Below are 19,634 nucleotides of genomic sequence, written 5' to 3'. Positions count from 1 at the left end.
GGATGCAACGAGAAGGGCATCCCAGAAGCCCCTGGGGGGGTTCCTCAGGCCGCCAGGACCGGCGGGAGCTGAGCCCGGCGCTCGGAGCGCCCCCTACAGGCGGGACAGCGGGTCCAGGGGCGGCCTGACCCCCACTGTTCTGGGGCGGGGAAGGGGGGGGGGGAGGTGCTGCAGATGCAGGGACCGGGCTCTGGGAAGGGCGGCCCGGGCCGGGCAGAGGGCAGGACCCCCAGGTTCGCGGGGCAGCCTAGGAGGAGCTAGAACTCTGGGGGCTGCTTCCCTTCCTCCCTCCCTCCCCCTCCCCGCCCCGGGAGTCCCAGTTGGGCTAACAGATCCCCAGCCATGGGAGGAGGGGTTTGGGGGGCCGAGGTGAAGAGCCCCCCCCAGCGCCCCAAGACACTCCCGTGGGAGCTGAGGCTGAGCTCCTGGTGAGGGGGGCCATGAGAGGGGCGGCACCGAGGGGGGGGCCTGCGGCTGACGTCGGGGGGCACTGGGCTGCCAGCCCCCGCCTTCCCCGTGCGTCATCCCGGGGACCCCCCCCCCCCGGCCCGGTCAGCGCTGGGGCTCCCTACAGAGTGCTCGCTCCTCAGGGCGGGCCCCGCCAAGTCCGCCGCAGGCGCCCGGTGAGGGCACTGACGCGGGCCCCGCCCCGGGCTCTCAGTTTCCCCATCGGTGCCTGGGCCCTCCAGGGGGCGTGGCTCACTAAGGGCCGGGCCCACGTGGAGCACTCCCTGCTCCGGGAAGCGCGTGGCGAGGCCCACCGAGGGCGGGCCCGCGCAAAGGCCGGAGGGGGAGGGGGAGGCAGCCTTGACCCTGCCTCCGTCTTTTCCTCAGACTGTCCCTCTGTCCTCAGGCCGGCCCGGAAGGACGCGGACTACAACTCCCGGCAGCCCCCGCGCAGCCCGCCCCTCCCCGGGCGCGCGGAGCCCATCGGGAGCGGCCTCCGCCGCGGGGCCCTGGGGGCGGGGCTCGGAGGGCGGGCGGCCAATGGGCGTGAAGCTCGTCGGCGTTCCTAGGCGGTGCCGCGGCTTCCTCCTCCTCCCCTCCCCTCCCGGGCCGGGGCGCGCGCGCGCGCGCTCCGAGGGCGGCTCCGCCTCCGCGGGCTCGCGACTCTTAGGCCGTGTCCGAGGCCGAGCCCGGCTCCGGTTCCGGGTCCGAGTCTGGGGCGTGGCGGAGGTGGAAGCCCGAGTGCGGGCCATGGCGGAGCGGGAGCGCGGCGGCGGGGGAGGCGGCGGCGGCGGCGGGGGGCTGGAGGCCGGGGCGCTGCCGCCCGACGTGCGCGAGGGCCTGGCCGAGCTGGAGCTGGAGCTGTCTGAGGGTGAGTCTGGGGGAGGGGCGGGCGGGGCGGGGCCGGGGGCGGGGCCTGGGGAAGGGGCGGGTCATCTCGCTCCGACCGGACGGCTCGCCCCTCCCCCTCCCCCCATTAAACCACTTCTGGGAGAGGGTCCCGAAACTTGGGGAGGGGGAGGGGCGCTGTGCTTCCACGTGGGCGCGCCCCCTGCCGCGCCGCGCCGTGCCCCAAAGCGGGGGGTGCTCCTGTGTCCGGGGTCCCCCAGCCCCGGGCTGCCCCGGGCTCCCGCTCCCGTTTCCGGGTCTTTGTCCAGGCCGCCCTCCCTCCTGCAGCCGCTGACTCCCAGGCGTGCAGGCGGCGCTCAGTCAGTGCGGGCGCTGGACCCGGTAGAGGGAGGGGCGCGGCGCTGGGCTTCTTCAGACCCTGGGGCTTCTCTGCCTTCCCCAGGCATCGGGGGGCGGGGCTGAGGGCGGGCTCTGCCTGAGACTCGGGGTCTCCGCCCCCCCCACCCCAGTCACCAGGGGCAGGGACTGGTTAGCCTGGGACCGCGGTGCCCGCGCTGCTGGGACTGGGGCGGGGGGGGGGCGGGGCCTGAGGCCACTGGGACTTCGGGGAGGCGCCCTGAAAGACCGCTGGGATGGGGGGGCGCCCTCAGAGGCCGCTGGGACCCGGACGGGGGCGCCCTCAGAGGCCGCTGGGACCCGGGGCAGGCGCCCTGAAAGGCCGCTGGGACCCGGAGGGGGGCGCCCTCAGAGGCCGCTGGGATGGGGGGGCGCCCTCAGAGGCCGCTGGGACCTGGAGGCGCCCTCAGGGGCCCTTTGGGACCCGGACAGGGCGCCTCTCCAGAGCCGCTGGGACTCGGGGCAGGTACCCTGAAAGGCCGCTGGGATGGGGGGGGCCCTCAGAGGCCGCTGGGATGGGGGGGCGCCCTCAGAGGCCGCTGGGACCCGGACGGGGGCGCCCTCAGAGGCCGCTGGGATGGGGGGGCGCCCTCAGAGGCCGCTGGGACCTGGAGGGGGGCGCCCTCAGAGGCCGCTGGGACCCGGACGGGGGCGCCCTCAGAGGCCGCTGGGTCTCGGGGGAGGCGCCCTCAGAGACCACTGGGACCCGGAGGGGGGCGCCCTCAGAGGCCGCTGGGTCTCGGGGGAGGCGCCCTCAGAGGCCGCTGGGATGGGGGCACCAGAAGAGCTGGGATCCCGAGCCTCAGGGCAGCTGGGACCCGGGCAGGGGGCGCCTCAGAGCCCCTGGGACTGCGGCCGCCTCAGAGCCTAGCAGCGCCCGGCGCTGCTCGGCTCCAGGCTCAGGCCGATGACCTGTAACTAAGGGCGGTCCCGGGGGAAGCTGAGGCCGGGAGGCGTGGCCGGGGAGGGGCCACGCCCATGCCCCGAGAATGCCGGCCGCCTGTCCGGGGCCCAGGAGGCCGTGAAGGGCACGAGGGCCCGTGGGTGACCCCTCAGGGATCCTGGGCATGGGCGGAAAACTGGCCCGGAGGGCAGCCCCAATCACAGCAGCGCATCGCGCTCCCCGTCAGAGCCTCCTGTCCGTCTGCAGAACGGGCTGAGCGTCAGCCTCCTCTCCCCGGGGGCTGGGGGATGTGCAGGGACCCTTGAGGGGAGGGGGAGGGGAGGGCTGGGGCGCGAGGCCCCGGGAGGCGCAGAGGCCTTCGGCGCCCGGGGAGGGCGCGATCCTTTAAGTCAGGGGCCGTCGGAGCTTCAGGCCAGGCAGCGGGGGCTCCAGCGAGGGTTGGAGGGGCAGAGCGACTGGGCTTGAGGCCCGGTGACCCCAGCAGTCCTGGAGTTGCCTCGCCCAAGGGCCGCCCGAGGTTCCTGGCCAGCACCGAGGGCAGCCCCGCCGGCCCGGGACCGGAACCTCTGGATCGGAGGCCCCAGAGACTTGGGGTCGGCTTCCGGCCCCTCTGCCCCGTCCCAGCCCCGGGAGGCCCAGAGCCGCCCCTCTGGCCAGGGAGCTGCTGCGGGCCCGGGTCTCCCCCGCCCCCCTCTGGCCCGGGCCGGGCTGCGGACGCCGGCGTCCCTCCCAGACAGCCCCCTCTGGGGAGTGACCCCCAGCAGATCCCTCGGCACGCGGCTCTGACTGCTACGGGAGGAAGCTGGGGTCCGGGCCGACCTGAAGGTCACAAGGGGCCCCTCGGGCAAGTCTGGGTGGGCGGGGGCTGGGCCAGGGCCTTGCCTTGGCCCTGAGGAAACTTCCTGGTGAGAAACGGGTCTGAGCCGCTGTCCCCGGGGCCCCGGCCATGGCGCACCGGGGCAGGACCCGAACTCGGGCCTTTCTGATCCCGAGGGAGGCTCCCCTGGCTCTGCTCGCCCTCCCGTTCACAGAGAAGGCGCCGGGAGTTCTCGGTGGGAAGCGGCTTCCAGTGCGAGGGGAGGGCCCGCAGCCCCGTGGTCGGGGGCTTCCTGTGCCCAGCTGATAAGCATTTATGAAGCACTTGCTGTCTAGCAGCCAGACACTGAGGAGGCCCGAGGCCCGGGTGCCAGTGGCAGGGACCTCAGCCGCCCTCCAGCTGTGTGGTGTGGACAGACTGGGGAGTGGCCGGCTGCCGGCGGCCTTGGATCCATAAGAGCTTCAGTAGGGGGAGAGCAGCAGCGAGGAGAACACAGCCACAGTGGCCGGGCGGAGGCTCTCGTCGGGGCGGCCCCTCCAGCTGGACGCGGTCATCGCTGAGCGTCGGGGCCCCCGACCCTGCGGGGCTCCTTTCGGCCGGATCCCAGGGAAGGCGGGGCCAGCGCGTCCCGAGGAGCAGCGGGAGGAAGTCCCGGGCGCTCCCCGGCGTGGCGGGCCCTGTCCTTCAGGAGGGTCCACGCAGTCCTCGCCAGGTTGGACGGGCAGGAGTAAGCTGTGGTTATTCCCATTTCACGGAGGAAGCGCCTGAGGCAGGGAGAGACGAGGTGGCTCCCCCAGGGCCCGCGGCCAGAAAGGGCCCCCGCCAGCGGCGTCCCGTGGGGCCGGGAAAGCGGCGCCCGTGGGCCGCCCGCGGGGCAGGGCAAGGGCGGGGGAAAAGGCAGTTTTGTCCCAGTGGCTCCACGGGCCCCGGTCACCCGGTGTTGACCTCGCCCTTTGCCAGGGAAGCGTCTCTGTGGCCCGGACCAGGGAACGTAGCGTGAGGGCTGCTCTGGCCCCCGGCTGGGGCCTCCGCTGGGCGTCCGCAGGGCCAGCCCCGGTCACGGCGTTGGCCCCTCTGCCGCTGGTCGAGCGCTGCGCGCCACATGGCCCTTGGTGGGTCCCCGGGAGCTGCAGGGGGGCCTCCGGCCTCTCCCCGGGGCCCCGGGTCCTCCATCAGCCTTTGCAGGAGCTGGCTCTGACTCCCCGTCGGGGCCTTCTCTCTGCTCCTCTGGCGTCGGGCTCGTCCCCCACTTTTGCCTTGACCCCGTCCGAGGTCCATCCAAGGTCCCCCGTGAGGATGGGCTGGCCTTCCTTTGCCTGTTAGAACCTGGGCCTCTCTGACTCTGCTTCCAGACCGGGCTCCTCTAAGTGTTCTGGCAGGAAACCCCACTTCCTCCCCCCCATCCCCGAGTTCGAGTGTTGGGGTGATGGCGTGTCCGTGGGGTCAGCGTCCACCTCAGAGGCCGGCCCTCGGGGAGGAAGCAGCATCGGGCTTCAGAGGAAGCCCGCGGGGGAAGGGCCAGAGCCCTGCTCCCTCCTCCCCTCCTCTCCTCCTTCCTGCTCCCCTCCTCCCCTGCTCCCTCCTCCCTTCTCCCCTGCTCCCTCCTCCCTTCTCCCCTACTCCCCTCCCTCCCCCCGGCACAGGTTCAGGTTTTTTCTTGCAAATTTGATTAAAACCCTCTCCCTCCCCCCACCCCAGTCCCCTAGGCTCCCAAAATTTTACAACTTGGTTCCCCAATCCAAAAGAACAAAGTCCCCTCATTAAACCCCAAACAAAAAAACTCCCCAAGGAAAACAAAAGAAAATGTCTTCTAGGAAAACTCTTCCAAACCCCCCTCATCCCGAAAACCCGTATATTTTCCGGCAATACCCCATTTCCCCAAACTTACTCCCCTCTTCCCCCCCCCCCCGAAAATCCTTTCCAAAAATTCCCCCCTTTCCCCTTCCCCTACCCCCCAAAACCAAAAATTTAAACTTTTAAATCAACATCCCCTTTCTTTCCTTGCAAAACATTTTTTCCAAATTTTCAAAATTTCTTTCCTCAAACTCCCCCCAAACTCTCCAATTGGACTAAACTTAATTCAAAAAAAATCCTGAACCCCCCAAAAACCTCAAATCCCCCAAAACCCCACCTCAAAATCCCTAAAATCCCCCTCAAACCCCCCTCAAAACCCCCCTAAAAACCTTCCCTCTCATTAAACCTTCAACCCTAAAAACCCCCCCCCTCCCTCCTACCCCCAAATAAAAGTAACGCCCCTCCCACCTCCCTCCCCTCACTTCCCCCCCCACCTCTCCCAAATTGCACCCCTTTCCCTCCCCTTCCTAAACACGGCTCCCAAACTCCTGGGTCTTCTCGTCTCTGGGGGTCCAAACCTTGAAACTCCCCTAATTTCCCCTCTCCACTTGGCTCCCAATCTCCTTAAAAATCTTTTCCCTTTCCTCCCTTCCTCCTTTCATAAATCAAAACAATTTTCCTTTGCACAAAATTTTTCTCCCTGAAAAAAACCAACCCCCAACCCCCCCCCCCCCCCCGGCACTATTTATACCTCTATTTGCCTTCCCCTCACTCACGCACAGACCGAAGGCTGTCGCTTTGCCTCGAGGCCAGCCTGCTCTGGTGGGGTACCCCCGGTTCCGCCGCTGACGTCCCCACCCTCCGGTGCAGGCAGACCGGCCATCTGGAGTGTTCTCGAGCTGGCAGTGCCCACTGCAGCCTGGGGAGCCTGCCAACCTGGGCGGCGGGATGCAGGGCTGCCAGCCACCTAGGAGCAAAACCCGCTTCCTTCCAAGACCGCTGGAAAGGCCGGGTCCCTCGGCTGTGCAGGTGAGGGTTCGTGGGAGGCCCAAGGCTCTGCCCCCCGGGCGGCCCAAAGCTCACTGGAAGGCGCAGCCCCGTTCGGGCCCGGCTGAAAACCCATAGCTCTCGGGGTGCCCACCCTGGCGCAGGGGCCTCCGCCAAGATCTGACGCTCTGGGCGTGTGCTGACCCAACGTGAAGCAGAGTTTGTGACCCTCGCGATGGAGTTTTTGGGCAAAGACCATGGGTATGGATTCACCAGACAGCTTTGACTCGGTGCCAGCCGTGCTGGTGCTGGGCCAGGTGCTGGCGGTAGGAACGGCAGCCCTTCCTCCCCCCAGACTTCTCACCAAAAGCAAATACTTTGGTTTATTTGCTAAACAAAACCCATCACAAAGCCAAGTCACAGAAAACAAATTCCTACGTTATTAGCCATGTCCTGGGAAAATAGGAAGGAGAAAAAGCGAGAGGGAAAAACAGAGCTTCGGGTGGCCTCTGCTGTGGCTGCTTGGCCCGGAGGCGGGCAGCAGGTGCCATCTTGTCCACCGTGGCAGCCAGTCATCGGGCCGGGGCACCTCCCAAGGCTCGTGAGGCTTTCTGCTCTTGCTGCTCCTTACGAGCTTGGCTCAGGTCGGCAGCCCTTCCGTGGCTGCCCCAAAGCTCTCAGCGCCGGACCTTTCTGTACCCACCCCAGTGTTCTCCTGGCACTGGACCTTTCCATGGCCACCCCAAAGCTCTCAGCGCCAGGCCCTTCCATGGCCACCCTGATGCTCTCAGTGCCGGGCCTTTCTGTGCCCGCCCCGCTGTTCTCCTGGTGCCAGACCTTTCTGTGCCCGCCTCAGCGCTCTCTGACCCGGGCCTTGCTTGGGGACGGCGAGGCTGGTGATCTGCTTTCCCCCGGGCCTTTGCCCAGCTCCTCAAGCAGACTTGGGCCCGGTCCTCCCAAATGCCTTCCCCTCGCCCCGTTTGCTCTTCTTCCCCCGGAGGTGCCGGCAGAGGGTGTGCCTTCCCTTAGCTCGGGGGTGCAGTGGATCCCCCCCGAGACTGCCTGGGCTGTGTGGCCCCAGCCCTGACACGGACCCTTGGCCCGCGCTCCTCAGGATCTCTTGCCCCACGGCATCGCTGTGAACTTGTAAGCTGGGGGCTGTTCTGGAGGCGCTGCCAGGGAGCTGCCCTGCTGGCTCTGCCACAGGGCGGATCTCGGGCCCTCATCCTGGGAGCTGGAGCCGCTGCTTGTCCATGCCCACACCTGGGCTGAAGGTCCCTGGGACCTCTGCTGCCCGGTTCTGTGCGCCAAGGCTCCAGGCGTGGCCCCGCGGGGCCCTTGTGATTGGCCTGTGCCCAGCGCCAGTGTGACCAATTGAGAAGATATTAAACCGTGTTTCCCAGGTGCCAGCTGCCCCGGCCTCTGTGTCCCGGCCACCTTCGGCCCCAGCACGTTGGCCACGCCAAGCTTCAGGGACCTGCCTGGCGGCTCAGGGCCTGCCTCGGTCTCCCCAGAGATGTGGACCCAGGGTGTCTGGGGCCGAGCCTGCCTGTGCTTTCCCTCGTTGGCGCTTCCCTCCTGGAGACCGGCCCACCCGGGGTGCCCTGGACACAACCAGTGCAGAGGCCTCCTGCAGCAGAGCCCCCAGAGCCTCTGTCTTTCCATCGGTCCCGATAGCACCTCCTGCCGCCAGGGATGACCCAGGGTCCCGAGAGCTGTCTGGAAGGAGGGAAGTTCTGAAATACAGAAACAAGGGACAGGAGGGGCCCAGAGTGGGGGTCCTAATGCCAGGGAGGCAACGCAGTGCAGTGGTCAGTGTCCAGACCCTCTGAGCGGATCTCTCCTCATCGGTCCCTTAAAACATGAAAGTTCGGGAACTGGCTGGAAGCTCGCTTCAAACCGCGGGAGGTGAAGAAGGCCAGAAGGGGCCCCATGTGCCCCAGGCTGTCTCGGGTGAGCTGGAGGCGGCCAACCTGCTTGGTCTCTGGAGAGTGAGCAGCCGGTAGCAGGGCCGAGGGGGTCCCAGGTGCGGGGCTCCTCCCAGCCCAGCCCCTCCTTTGGTCCCGCCACCCACTGGCCTTTTGAGAGGCCCTTGAGGTTCTTGGAGGCAGCTGGCTGTTTGCCCCCTTCCTGCTCACCCTGCGGGGACCATGGCCGGGCCGTGGGCAGCTGGGAGGGCCTCCTGGCCCCTGCACCCTGTGCACAGCGCCCGGGAGGGGCTTCTACTAAAAGCCGGGGCCTGTGCCGGGGAGGGGCCTGGGAGCCCAAAGAGCCGCCCCTGCCGCTTCCTTCTATTCAGCTCGGCTGGCTCCCTGGCCGGGAAGTGGGGGCTGGGCCTCCCGGAGGAGCAACCTCATCTCCTAACAATTGTGGGGCCCCCAGGAGCGCTTTGGCCTATGTGGCTTCTAGTAAGACCTCTTACTGTTATGGTGAGAGCGGCTTTGACCCCTGGCCCCTGAAAGGCACCTGGGGGCCCCCAGGGCACAGCCCCTGCTGGAGGTGCTGAGCCCCCTGCTTCTGTCCCGAGACACCTCTTTATTCCTGGCCCCGACTTATCAGTGGGAAGAAAGGCAGCGGCCTGTGAGGAAGCCCCAGGCCCAGAGGCTGCTGGGGGATGGGGGGGTCCCAAGCCAGTCACCCAGCTGGCTCCCCCAGCCCGGGCTCTTGAGACCCGAGGAAGCGGGATGTGGGGAGGGCTCGGCTCCGAGCACGCTCTGCCCCTTGTTGCTGACCCTGCGCAAAGGAGCCCGGAAGGGCATTTACTTCCTGCGCTCGCTTCCTTCTCCAGCTCTCTCAGTCTTCTCTGACTGCTTTGCTTCACTTTCAGTAAATAAAGACTTGGAAGGTCTAGTGGCAGGTTTGGGGTACAGGGAGTCAAACAGAGTTCCCCTGCAACCCCCTTGGATTCGGCACAAGGATACAGCGGTCTATGAGGTCTAGTAGCGGCGCGGAATTCCCAATAAAAGCATTTATTGGCCCGGAGAGCTAGATTGATAAAAGAGATTTATTACTGAGTTTAGAAGTAGGAGATGGTGAAGGTAGAGACAAGGAGGGCACCGGACAGAGGGTCCTCACATGGCTGCCATGTTTGGAATCTCTGCCAAGAGGGGTTCCCAGTGTGGCCCTTTTAAGTCGGAGATTTAGCTCGAGGGGCTTTGGGGTGTAGCCCCAAAGTTGGCTCAGATCCGGGTGGGGCTGGGACAGGTCCGGATCTTCTATTGGAATTTAAAGGGACCAGGATTTGTGAGTCAAAGGGTAATTTACATTAGCTAGGGAGGTTGGGAATCAAAGATTGGAATCTTTCCTGCATCACCTTGATTGCAGTCAGCGCCTCTGTTCTTGGGTGAGCTGGAGGACCCCCGGGTCCCACGGCCTGTCCCGCCTTGCCCTCTGCCCTCCGGGTCCTCCGTGAGGGCCTTTGATGAACCTGGGCCCGGCCTCCAGCCGAAGCTGCCTCTAACTGGGCAGGGGCCCAGCTGGCACAGCCCAGGGCTGCTTTTCAAACTTTTTTTAAAAAAGAGTCCTAGCTTTTTAGTTTTCAGAGTAAGGGCAGAGGCAGTTTTCTGCACCCCCCTTGCCACACCGTGGCCCCCAGTCTTTTGTCCCTCCCTCCCCCCTCCCCTAGACAACAGGTGAGCCCAGGTAGGTTAATCGCGTGCCAGTCTTCTTGACGGATTTGCACATTTATCAGGCTGCCCTAGAAAAATCAGATCAAAAGGGGAAAAAGGAAGGAAAAAAGCGAGCTGGCAGCAACAGCAGGGCGAAAGAGGCCCCCGTTTCGGCTCCCAGAGTCCTCTCCCCATCTCAAGCCTCCAGGAATCTCGAGCTTTTTCCACTCACAGCCCCTTGTAGCCTGAGAAATGTTTACAGGGCCCTGCTACAGCGGATGGGGAAGTAGGTCTGCAAATCAAACATTTGCCGATAAGAAATCCTATTCCAGGCCCCTCCCTTTCACTTACGGGGTCCCGAGCCCTAGTCCGAGAAGCTGAGACGGGGCCCTCTCCCCGGGGGAGCGCTTCATAAATGCTTTTTCACTCACTCAAGTACGATCTCAAACAGACACTGGGTGGGGGTGGGCAAGGGGAATTGCTGCTGCCCCCGGCAGCGTCCCAACCGAATTGCTACCGTCATCATGGATGGGTCCGCTCTTGGTCAGACCAGGGGGGTGGGGAAGTAGTATTGGGGGGGGACAGCAGTAATAAATGTAGGCTAAAAGTGACTCTCACCTGAGACTGGAAATCCCCGGCTGCTGAGGGGCGTTCGCAAACCTTCCTTGAGTCACTCACTGCGCTTTGGGTATTAGGATAAAACGCGTGTGAGTCTGTGCTGTCCTCCACCCCCAGTAAGCGGCTGCCTCAGCAGTATCTAGTCCGGCGGCCTGGGGAGCCGAGTGCAGGCCAGGTGAGGAGCCCCTCTAGGTCGGGGCTGATGAGGAGCTCCCCTGCCTCCCTTCTATTTATCTTCAGTGTTTTCCAGACTTCCTTCTTGATAGAAGAGGAGAGGAAGCAATCCAGGGACCTGTAGCTAGTCCCACCTTGGCTGACGGGAGCCGGCCACAAACAGAAGGACCCGGCTAACTGTTCAGAGAGGGGCCTGAAGGAACATTCTGCATCAGGTGGCCTTCCGGGGCTGCTTCTGGGACTCGCCGGCAAGGCCTCCGGGCAGCCAGCCCTAGTGGTCAGAGGGAGGAGGCAGGGAGAGGTCTGCAGGATCAATAGTTCTCTGACAAGGAGCTAACCTCCAGCATCTTCTTTCTCCATATATAAATGGAGGCAACAAACAAGCCAGTCCTAGAAGTGGAGAGTTAGAACCAGGCAAGCCGGTGGCCCATATCCAGGCCAGCCCACTCCCTTTTACAGATGAAGAAACAGAGGCTCTCCAAGAGTGTGAGTCTGCCAAGGTCACACGTATAGTGAAGAGAAGTTAGAATTTGAACCCAGGTCTTCTTTAGTACAAAGCCAGTGGCCCTCCATGGGGGACTAGAAGAAGAATGGCTGTTCGGTCATCCTCCATCACATCCGACTCTTGTGCCAGTACCTTTGACAGATGAGGAAACAGGCCAGCAGTGGGGAGTGACCGCCCCAGGGTCACCCAGCTGTCCCAGGGAAGGAACATGACGTCCTGCTGAAATCTGGACCCAAAGCTCCTAATCATCGGAGAAATGATGGTCTGGAAGCTCGGGCTGCTTCCTCATGGCCTGCCAGTCAACAAACAACTGACAGTAGTTGATTTTCCATGTTGGCAGGACCGGTGGAGAAACGGCGACCTGAAATTGTGATGGTCTTGCCCTTCGTCACCATCCACAGAAACATTGCGGCACACAAGCAAGACAATTAAGGAGTTGAATCAAAGCAGAAGAATTAGCGGGGATAGGAAATAGGTGATATACACAAACACTGCAAGGATCAGGAATCTATTTATTAGAGAAAAATAGGCTTGTAATCATCATTCTCAGACAAAGTCAGACTTAAAGATTCAATCACAAAAAAAAAATTCTCCGTTATGTGTCAGCAAAATTATATTGTTTTAGGTGCATGTTTACATATCTCAATATATGTGTGTGTGTGTATTTATATGTCTATATACATACATACAAAAAGAAAGAGGAAGAAGAGAGTGCTTAATGGTATGCTGCTTGGGGCAGTTGGGGGGAAGAAAATTAAAGGTAAAGGAAAAGAATAAAGTAAAAAGTGAAGACAGAACAAAAGAGTAACCTACAAAGAACGATGGACACAAATATAATCTCTTCTAATATATGCTTTTTAAAAAGATGGAGCTTTAAAAAAATTTTTTTTAAGCTAAAAGTCTTACACAACTACAGGGGCGAGTTTCCTGTAAAATAGGCATTATATGCTTTCTGGAACAGGAAATTTATTGTATATTTTGAATCTTCCTTGATGTTCTGCTGGCTACATGTTTCAATATTTTGTTTTCTTTTCTTTTCCTATTTTGTTTTTTCTTATTTTCTAGTTTTATATGTATATGTATATATGTGGGTGGGTGGGTGGGTGTGGGTAGGTGTAGGTGTGTGTATGAAGTGACATTCAAACTCAAGGCTGGAATTACCAGGAGAAAGCAAACGTGATAGGTCGTCCTCATTTTGGAAGGAGCAGTGGATGTTCTGAAACTGCATGTCCTAGGTTAGTGGATCCCATTTACTGACCTTAAACTTACCTCCCTGTAGGCAGTGTGTGGCTGGGCCAGGTCTGTTTGGAGCGGGGACTTCTTAGACACCGGGGGGACTGTAAGATGGAAAAAGCCCAGGAGGGCTCTGATTGTTGTTATCCAGTCTCCAAAAGAAGAGCGGCCCCACTGGGAGGACATGTATGTATGTGGAGCCTTTGGATCTTCAAAATTACTCTAGGAAATCTGCTGAGAGAGTCGGGGTGGTCGCTGAAATCTTCGAGATCTGGAAATTAGTGTTTTGTTATGTGCTCGTGCCTTCTCAGAAGGGAGATAAATGGGCCTTCCCATAAGCTTTTGTTTACCCACCTCCGTCAGCGAGAGCAGAATCCCTGCCGCTGCTCTGCTGTTTAGCTTCCCTCCCGTTCCCTTGGTAAACTGGGTGGTCTCTGGCCGGAACGTGTCGAGCCTCACAGAGACTTTTCGTGGCTTATCCATCTGATGCTTGCACCAGCTTGGTGGAGGAGATGCTCAGGTCCATTTTAGAGATGAGCAAACTGCAGCTCGGACCAAGGAAAGCCTGAGACAGTTTGGGCACTCAGGGCCAGCCCTGGGAAATGGCTTTCACATGGGTAGCAGTTGTCCACACGGCGAGCTAGAAGTACACGTGCGGTTCTGTCAGCCCTGCCCCCGCCACAGCCTGAGCGGGCTCAGGCGCCCGAGGGAGAGAGGAGATCTCAGTGAATTCTGCATTGCTAAGAATGGAATGATCTTTTTTTGCAATCTTGCTTCCTTTACTTGGAAAGAACTTCTGTAATGGCAGGCAGCTTGGGTCTGTTTGCAGCATGCCCCAGAGGCCAGGTGGGGGCTGCTGAGGGAGAGGAGAGCAGAGCTTTTCTGAGGAGCTGGCCCGAAAGGAACCGGATCGCTCCAGTCAAGCCTCGTTCTGGCTGAGACTAGTCACTGCTGGTGCAGCTGGGTGGGTTCCAAGGAAGGTGCGCATTTTTGAATGGAGGTCCCTACGTCAGAATCAACCTAAGGTGGACTTTGTTCAGGGCGTCCGTTCGGTCTCCCCTGCTGGGCTGTCGAATGGTCTGAACAGCGTTTCTTTGGAGGCCCGGCCTCGAGTGTGGATCGTCCCCCAGGGCCCAGGCCTTTGGCTGGCTCTTGCCCTTTATCCTTGGGAAGTCCCTCTTTCCCTGAACTTCAGGAGGTTCTTCCCAGGTGGGGCCCAGGACAACATTTGTCCAGATGTTCTTTCCATGGGCATCATACCTAGAAGTCATCTTGACCAGAAGAAAGGATGCACAAGGCCCCCAAACTCTATCGTTTTTCCAAGATGACGCTCCCCCGCCCTCTCATAGCTGGCCTAATTTGCTACTTTTAATCCTTTTTTTTTTTTTTTTTTTTTTTTAAATTTAATAGCCTTTAATTTACAGGATATATACATGGGTAACTTTACAGCATTAACAATTGCCAAACCTCTTGTTCCAATTTTTCACCTCTTACCGCCCCCCACCCCCTCCCCTAAATGGCAGGATGAACAGTAGATGTTAAATATATTAAAATATAACTTAGATACACAATAAGTATACATGACCAAAACATTATTTTGCTGTACAAAAAGAATCAGACTCTGAATTATTGTACAATTAGCTTGTGAAGGAAATCAAAAATGCAGGTGTGCATAAATATAGGGATTGGGAATTCAATGTAATGGTTTTTAGTCATCTCCCAGAGTTCTTTTTCTGGGTATAGCTAGTTCAGTTCATTACTGCTCCATTAGAAATGATTTGGTTGATCTCGTTGCTGAGGATGGCCTGATCCATCAGGACTGGTCATCATCTAGTATTGTTGTTGAAGTATATAATGATCTCCTGGTCCTGCTCATTTCACTCAGCATCAGTTCGTGTAAGTCTCTCCAGGCCTTTCTGAAATCATCCTGTTGGTCATTTCTTACAGAACAGTAATATTCCATAATTTTCATATACCACAATTTATTCAGCCATTCTCCAACTGATGGACATCCATTCAGTTTCCAGTTTCTAGCCACTACAAAAAGGGCTGCCACAAACATTCGTGCACATACAGGTCCCTTTCCCTTCTTTATAATCTCTTTGGGATATAATCCCAGTGCTACTTTTAATCCTCTCAGACCTCCCCATGTGTCCTTGAAGCCGGGTCATCCAGCTGTGGGCAGTTTAGCTCAGACTGATAAACTGCACGCAGCTGGGCCCTGTTCAGATAAGCGGAACATCCTCCCTCCCTCATCCAACTTTCCAGACCCTCCTGCTCCCTCTGCCATGCCAGCCCAGCTCAGGGCTCCCCCCGTGGGGCTCTCCTCAAGTGGCCGAGGCTGGCCCGCGTCATTGACTTCCTTTGTCTGAAAGAGCCCCCGAAACTTTCTCTCGGGCTGGCCCTGGTTACTATTCCCATCCCCTGGACCCGTGACTTGGTGGGCAGCTGCTTTTGGACAGGCGGTAGTGCCTGCTGGAGGACCAGCCCGGGCACCATGGGAGCCTCATTTAGGACATGTGATCCCCTGTGTATTTGCTTTTTCTCATTGCCTCGTGCTGGTCAGCCTTTTAGCCCAGGAAAAGCAAGGGGGAAGGAGCCCAAACGTGCCATCCAGCCTTCTGTGGCTCGAATAGGAGATGTGCTGAGGGAAGCCTGAACTCCAGCATTGAGCCCTCTGGGGTTCAGGCTCCCCTCACCCCATCCCTCATCTCCACACACATAGTTGGGCAATGAGGTGTCGGGTCCTTCCCGTGGCAACAGGAGGAGGCTGCTGTCGTGACCTCTGCAAATGCTTCTCCTGCCCCCCTGAGAAATGTCTGCACCCAGTTTTCCAGTGCTGGGGAATGGGAGCCCAGGTTAATGATTTAGGGCGAATTTTGCTGCTGAGGTGGCAGTGATCCAAGGCTGCAGCTGGGCAGCAAGGGCACGGTGGGACTGCAGAGGTCTCTTTCAGGATAGAGAAAGAAACCAGAGTGGAGCTGGTGCTGGGGCAGAGTGAGCTCGTTTGGCGGAGTGAACTTTATTCTCTAGTTTAGAAGAGTGAGCCGTGCTCTAATTTAGCAGAGCAAGCTTTATTCTCTAGTTTGGCAGAGCAAGCCATGCTCTAGTTTAGCAGAGTGAGCCATGGACTAGTTTGACAGAGAGAACTTTGTTCTCTAGTTCAGCAGAGCAAGCTTTATTCTCTAGTTCGGCAGAGTGAGCCGTGCTCTAGTTTAGCAGAGAGAACTTTTTTCTCTAGTTCAGCAGAGCGAGCTTTATTCTCTAGTTTAGCAGAAGGAGCTTTATTCTCTAGTTCAACAGAACGAGCTTTATTCTCTAGTTCGGCAGAGCGAGCTTTATTCTCTAGTTCGGCAGAGTGAGCCATGCTCTAGTTTAGCAGAAGGAGCTTTATTCTCTAGTTTAGCAGAGTGAGCTTTATTCTCTAGTTTAGCAGAGCGAGCGAGCCATGCTCTAGTTTAGCAGAACAAGCTTTATTCTCTAGTTTAGCAGAGTGAGCTTTATTCTCTAGTTTAGCAGAGCGAGCCATGCTCTAGTTTAGCAGAACAAGCTTTATTCTCTAGCTTAGCAGAGTGAGCTTTATTCTCTAGTTTAGCAGAGCGAGCTTTAGTCTCTAGTTTAGCAGAGCGAGCCATGCTCTAGTTTAGCAGAACAAGCTTTATTCTCTAGTTTAGCAGAGCGAGCTTTAGTCTCTAGTTTAGCAGAGTGAACTTTATTCTCTAGTTTAGGAGAGTGAGCCATGCTCTAGTTTAGCAGAGTAAACTTTATTCTCTATTTAGCAGAGTGAGCCATGCTCTAGTTTGACAGAGAGAACTTTTTTCTCTAGTTCAGCAGAGTGAGCTTTATTCTCTAGTTTAGCAGAGCGAGCTTTATTCTCTAGTTCAGCAGAGCGAACTTTATTCTCTCGTTTAGCAGAGCGAGCTTTATTCTCTAGTTCAGCAGAGCAAGCTTTAGTCTCTAGTTTAGCAGAGCGAGCTTTAGTCTCTAGTTTAGCAGAGTGAACTTTATTCTCTAGTTTAGCAGAGCGAGCCATGCTCTAGTTTAGCAGAACAAGCTTTATTCTCTAGTTTAGCAGAGTGAGCTTTAGTCTCTAGTTTAGCAGAGCGAGCTTTAGTCTCTAGTTTAGCAGAGTGAACTTTATTCTCTAGTTTAGGAGAGTGAGCCATGCTCTAGTTTAGCAGAGTGAACTTTATTCTCTATTTAGCAGAGTGAGCCGTGCTCTAGTTTGACAGAAGTTTTTTCTCTAGTTCAGCAGAGCGAGCTTTAGTCTCTAGTTTAGCAGAGCGAGCTTTATTCTCTAGTTTAGCAGAGTGAGCTTTATTCTCTAGTTTAGCAGAGCGAGCTTTATTCTCTAGTTCAGCAGAGCGAACTTTATTCTCTCGTTTAGCAGAGTGAGCCGTGCTCTAGTTTGAGAGAGAGAACTTTTTTCTCTAGTTCAGCAGAGTGAGCTTTATTCTCTAGTTCAGCAGAGCAAGCTTTATTCTCTAGTTTAGCAGAGCGAACTTTATTCTCTAGTTTAGCAGAGCAAGCTTTATTCTCTAGTTTAGCAGAGCGAGCTTTATTCTCTAGTTTAGCAGAGCGAGCTTTATTCTCTAGTTCAGCAGAGCGAGCTTTATTCTCTAGTTCAGCAGAGTGAGCCGTGCTCTAGTTTGACAGAGAGAACTTTTTGCTCTAGTTCAGCAGAGCGAGCTTTATTCTCTAGTTTAGCAGAGCGAACTTTATTCTCTAGTTCAGCAGAGCGAGCTTTATTCTCTAGTTTAGCAGAGCGAACTTTATTCTCTAGTTCAGCAGAGCGAACTTTATTCTCTAGTTCAGCAGAGTGAGCTTTATTCTCTAGTTTAGCAGAGCGAACTTTATTCTCTAGTTTAGCAGAGTGAGCCGTGCTCTAGTTTGACAGAGAGAACTTTTTTCTCTAGTTCAGCAGAGCGAGCTTTATTCTCTAGTTTAGCAGAGTGAGCCGTGCTCTAGTTTGACAGAGAGAACTTTTTTCTCTAGTTCAGCAGAGTGAGCTTTATTCTCTAGTTTGGCAGAGCGAGCTTTATTCTCTAGCTCGGCAGAGCGAGCTTTATTCTCTAGCTCGCCAGAGCGAGCTTTATTCTCTAGTTTGGCAGTGAGCCATATCGGAGTTCAGCAGAATGAGCCATGCTCTAGTTCGGCAGAGGAGCCACACTCTAGCCAAGTGGGAATGCCTGACTTTGCCCGATCGGCAGCTGGCCACTTGGTGAGGAATTTTCTGGCCAAGGCATCCCAGAGGCTCTGTTTCGGTACCTCCGATTTCCATGCAGCACGAGGGCTAGATCTGACGCTTCTCCCAGCCGTGACAGGACACATTGTGCTTTGTGCAGAGTGCATGAAGCCCCTTTCCCCAGAAGAACTGGTGCATTGGGCCCCTTCTTCAGGGCCGGCGCTGAAGTGTGGCTGCAATCTTTTACTGTGCTGCCATCTTGCCTGACCGAGGTTCATTCGTTTTTCTCCGCTCCAGAAGTAAGACTCATTTTCCAACTTTAAGACAGAGAAGCTTTGGCCGGGCGTCCAGATTGGCCAGAGCCTCGGCCCTTAAGTCAGGGAGGCCTGAATTCTAAGCCTGCCTTACTTATCGATACCTAGGATGTGGCCCTGGAAAAGTGTGTCGCACTTTCCTCTTCTGCTAAATATTAGCTCTTAGCTCCCAGGATTGTTTTGAAAACGAAATGAGTTCATATGTGGAGAGCACTTTGTGTACCTTGAAGCATGCTGGGAATTCTAGCTATCTTCAGGTATTTCCTTTAGCTTTGGTTCTGGAAACGTTTGCTGGCCCAAACCACCAGGCCAACTTTGGGCCTGCTTAGTGAGCATCCAAATGAGAGGAGATTGAGATTCATGATTTGTTTGACTGAAGCAGAGAATAAATAAAGCCGAATGTCGTTCAAACGGAACAAAAGGCACGGACCAAGCCCACAGTTGAGCATTTTGAGGACGGGGTCGTTGCTTGAATTAAACAGTGTATTGTAGGTGGCGAGCACGTGCCGGGACTCGGACCTAAGCAGGCCGCTGGGCGCTGGATGGCAGCAGACAGAGGGGAAGTATGTGCTAAATCTTAGCCATGGCCAGGCCTGGAGAAAATTGCCTTGAACTGAAAGTGTTTAAATATTCACTTTTTCATGTAAGCCTCAACTTGGGCATGGAAAAGACTGAGAAGTTGAGTTTTTCAGAACTGTGGTCTAGGTTTCAGTTGAGAGGTTCCCAGCTGGTTCCTGGGACAGGGGTCATCAGACAGCTTTTGTCTCCCCTAATAACTGGGGGAAAGTGGTGGTAGCAGCTGGGGCCCTGCCCCACCAGATGTGTCTCTGGGATGGAGGGGTGAGGGATTACAAAGAAGTCCCGGATGCTGGTTAATCCCACTGGTGCCAGGCCTGTGTGGCGGGGGGGGGGGGGGGGGGGGAGGTGATTGTGGAACACACAGAACCCAGAATCCTCCTCAGAACGGAGCAGAAGAAAACAAAGGCATCTCAGCTGGACTTGCGGGGCCTGAAGCTTTGGACATGACTTTTCCTCACCAGGGGCAAGGAAAGCAGCTCACGTCTCATCCCTTTTCTACAGGATTAGCAAACTTGGCATTGATTCCGCAATGGCAAAGTCAGTGTCCCGGGCAGACTTTCCAGGGACTTTTTTCCTTTAAGCTTAGATCTGCCTGTGGGGTCCAGAGACTGCCTGCCAGCCGAGGAATGAAGGCTGGCGCACTTGAGGGCTTTTGACCTAGGCTGCTTCTGGCCGCGCAGTGGAGTTTGGGAAAGTGAGGCCTGAGAGGTCACTACTCCGTCGGCAGCAGCGGCTCTTTTATCGGCTCGGCGTGGAGCATGTGTTCCCACACCACGGGGCTGGCCGAGATCTTGGACAGGAGTTAGTTACGTGCCTCCTGAGCTCAGTTGTTGCTTTTAAGTATGGGTTGGAGGATCAGAAGCCCCGCTCTCAGCTCTGTGCAGGGAGATCCAGTTTGTGCGATTGGTCACATTTCCAAGCATTGTTCTCTACCGGGTTAGATCAAGATTCCAGCTGACGATAATGTGTGACATCAAGACTGCTCGATCATCTCTTCCCTTGTATTTTTAGTAAGAGAAACGGTTTCTGGAGGGAGAAGCTCCTGGAACTATGCATTTCCCTTTGTGATTTAATTTGACATCAGAAGGCTGGACAGCTTTGCCTCCCCTGGGCTCTTGGGGAACATGAATTTTGGGTAAACTGAGGCCATTACCTTAAAATTGAATCCTTAGTGATGTCGGTGGAAATGGCATTTGGATTGGGGCCTCTGAAGTTTGGAGTGTC

General features: G+C 57.5%; 1 protein-coding gene across 1 annotated transcript in view; it reads left to right on the top strand.

The window, feature by feature from the left end:
- Positions 1 to 902: 902 nt before the first annotated feature.
- Positions 903 to 19,634, top strand: part of DIP2A (disco interacting protein 2 homolog A) — a 61,117-nt gene continuing 42,385 nt past the window's right edge. Inside the window, 1 exon segment of the mRNA XM_031968779.1 lies at positions 903 to 1,318. Coding sequence (XP_031824639.1) covers positions 988 to 1,318 — 331 coding nt within the window. The 5' untranslated portion in view covers positions 903 to 987.

The sequence above is a fragment of the Sarcophilus harrisii genome, chromosome 4 (assembly GCF_902635505.1).
Source record: "Sarcophilus harrisii chromosome 4, mSarHar1.11, whole genome shotgun sequence".
NCBI lineage: Eukaryota > Metazoa > Chordata > Mammalia > Dasyuromorphia > Dasyuridae > Sarcophilus > Sarcophilus harrisii.
The sequence above is the reverse complement of the archived record's forward strand: the minus strand, read 5'-3'. Positions and strand labels throughout refer to the sequence as shown.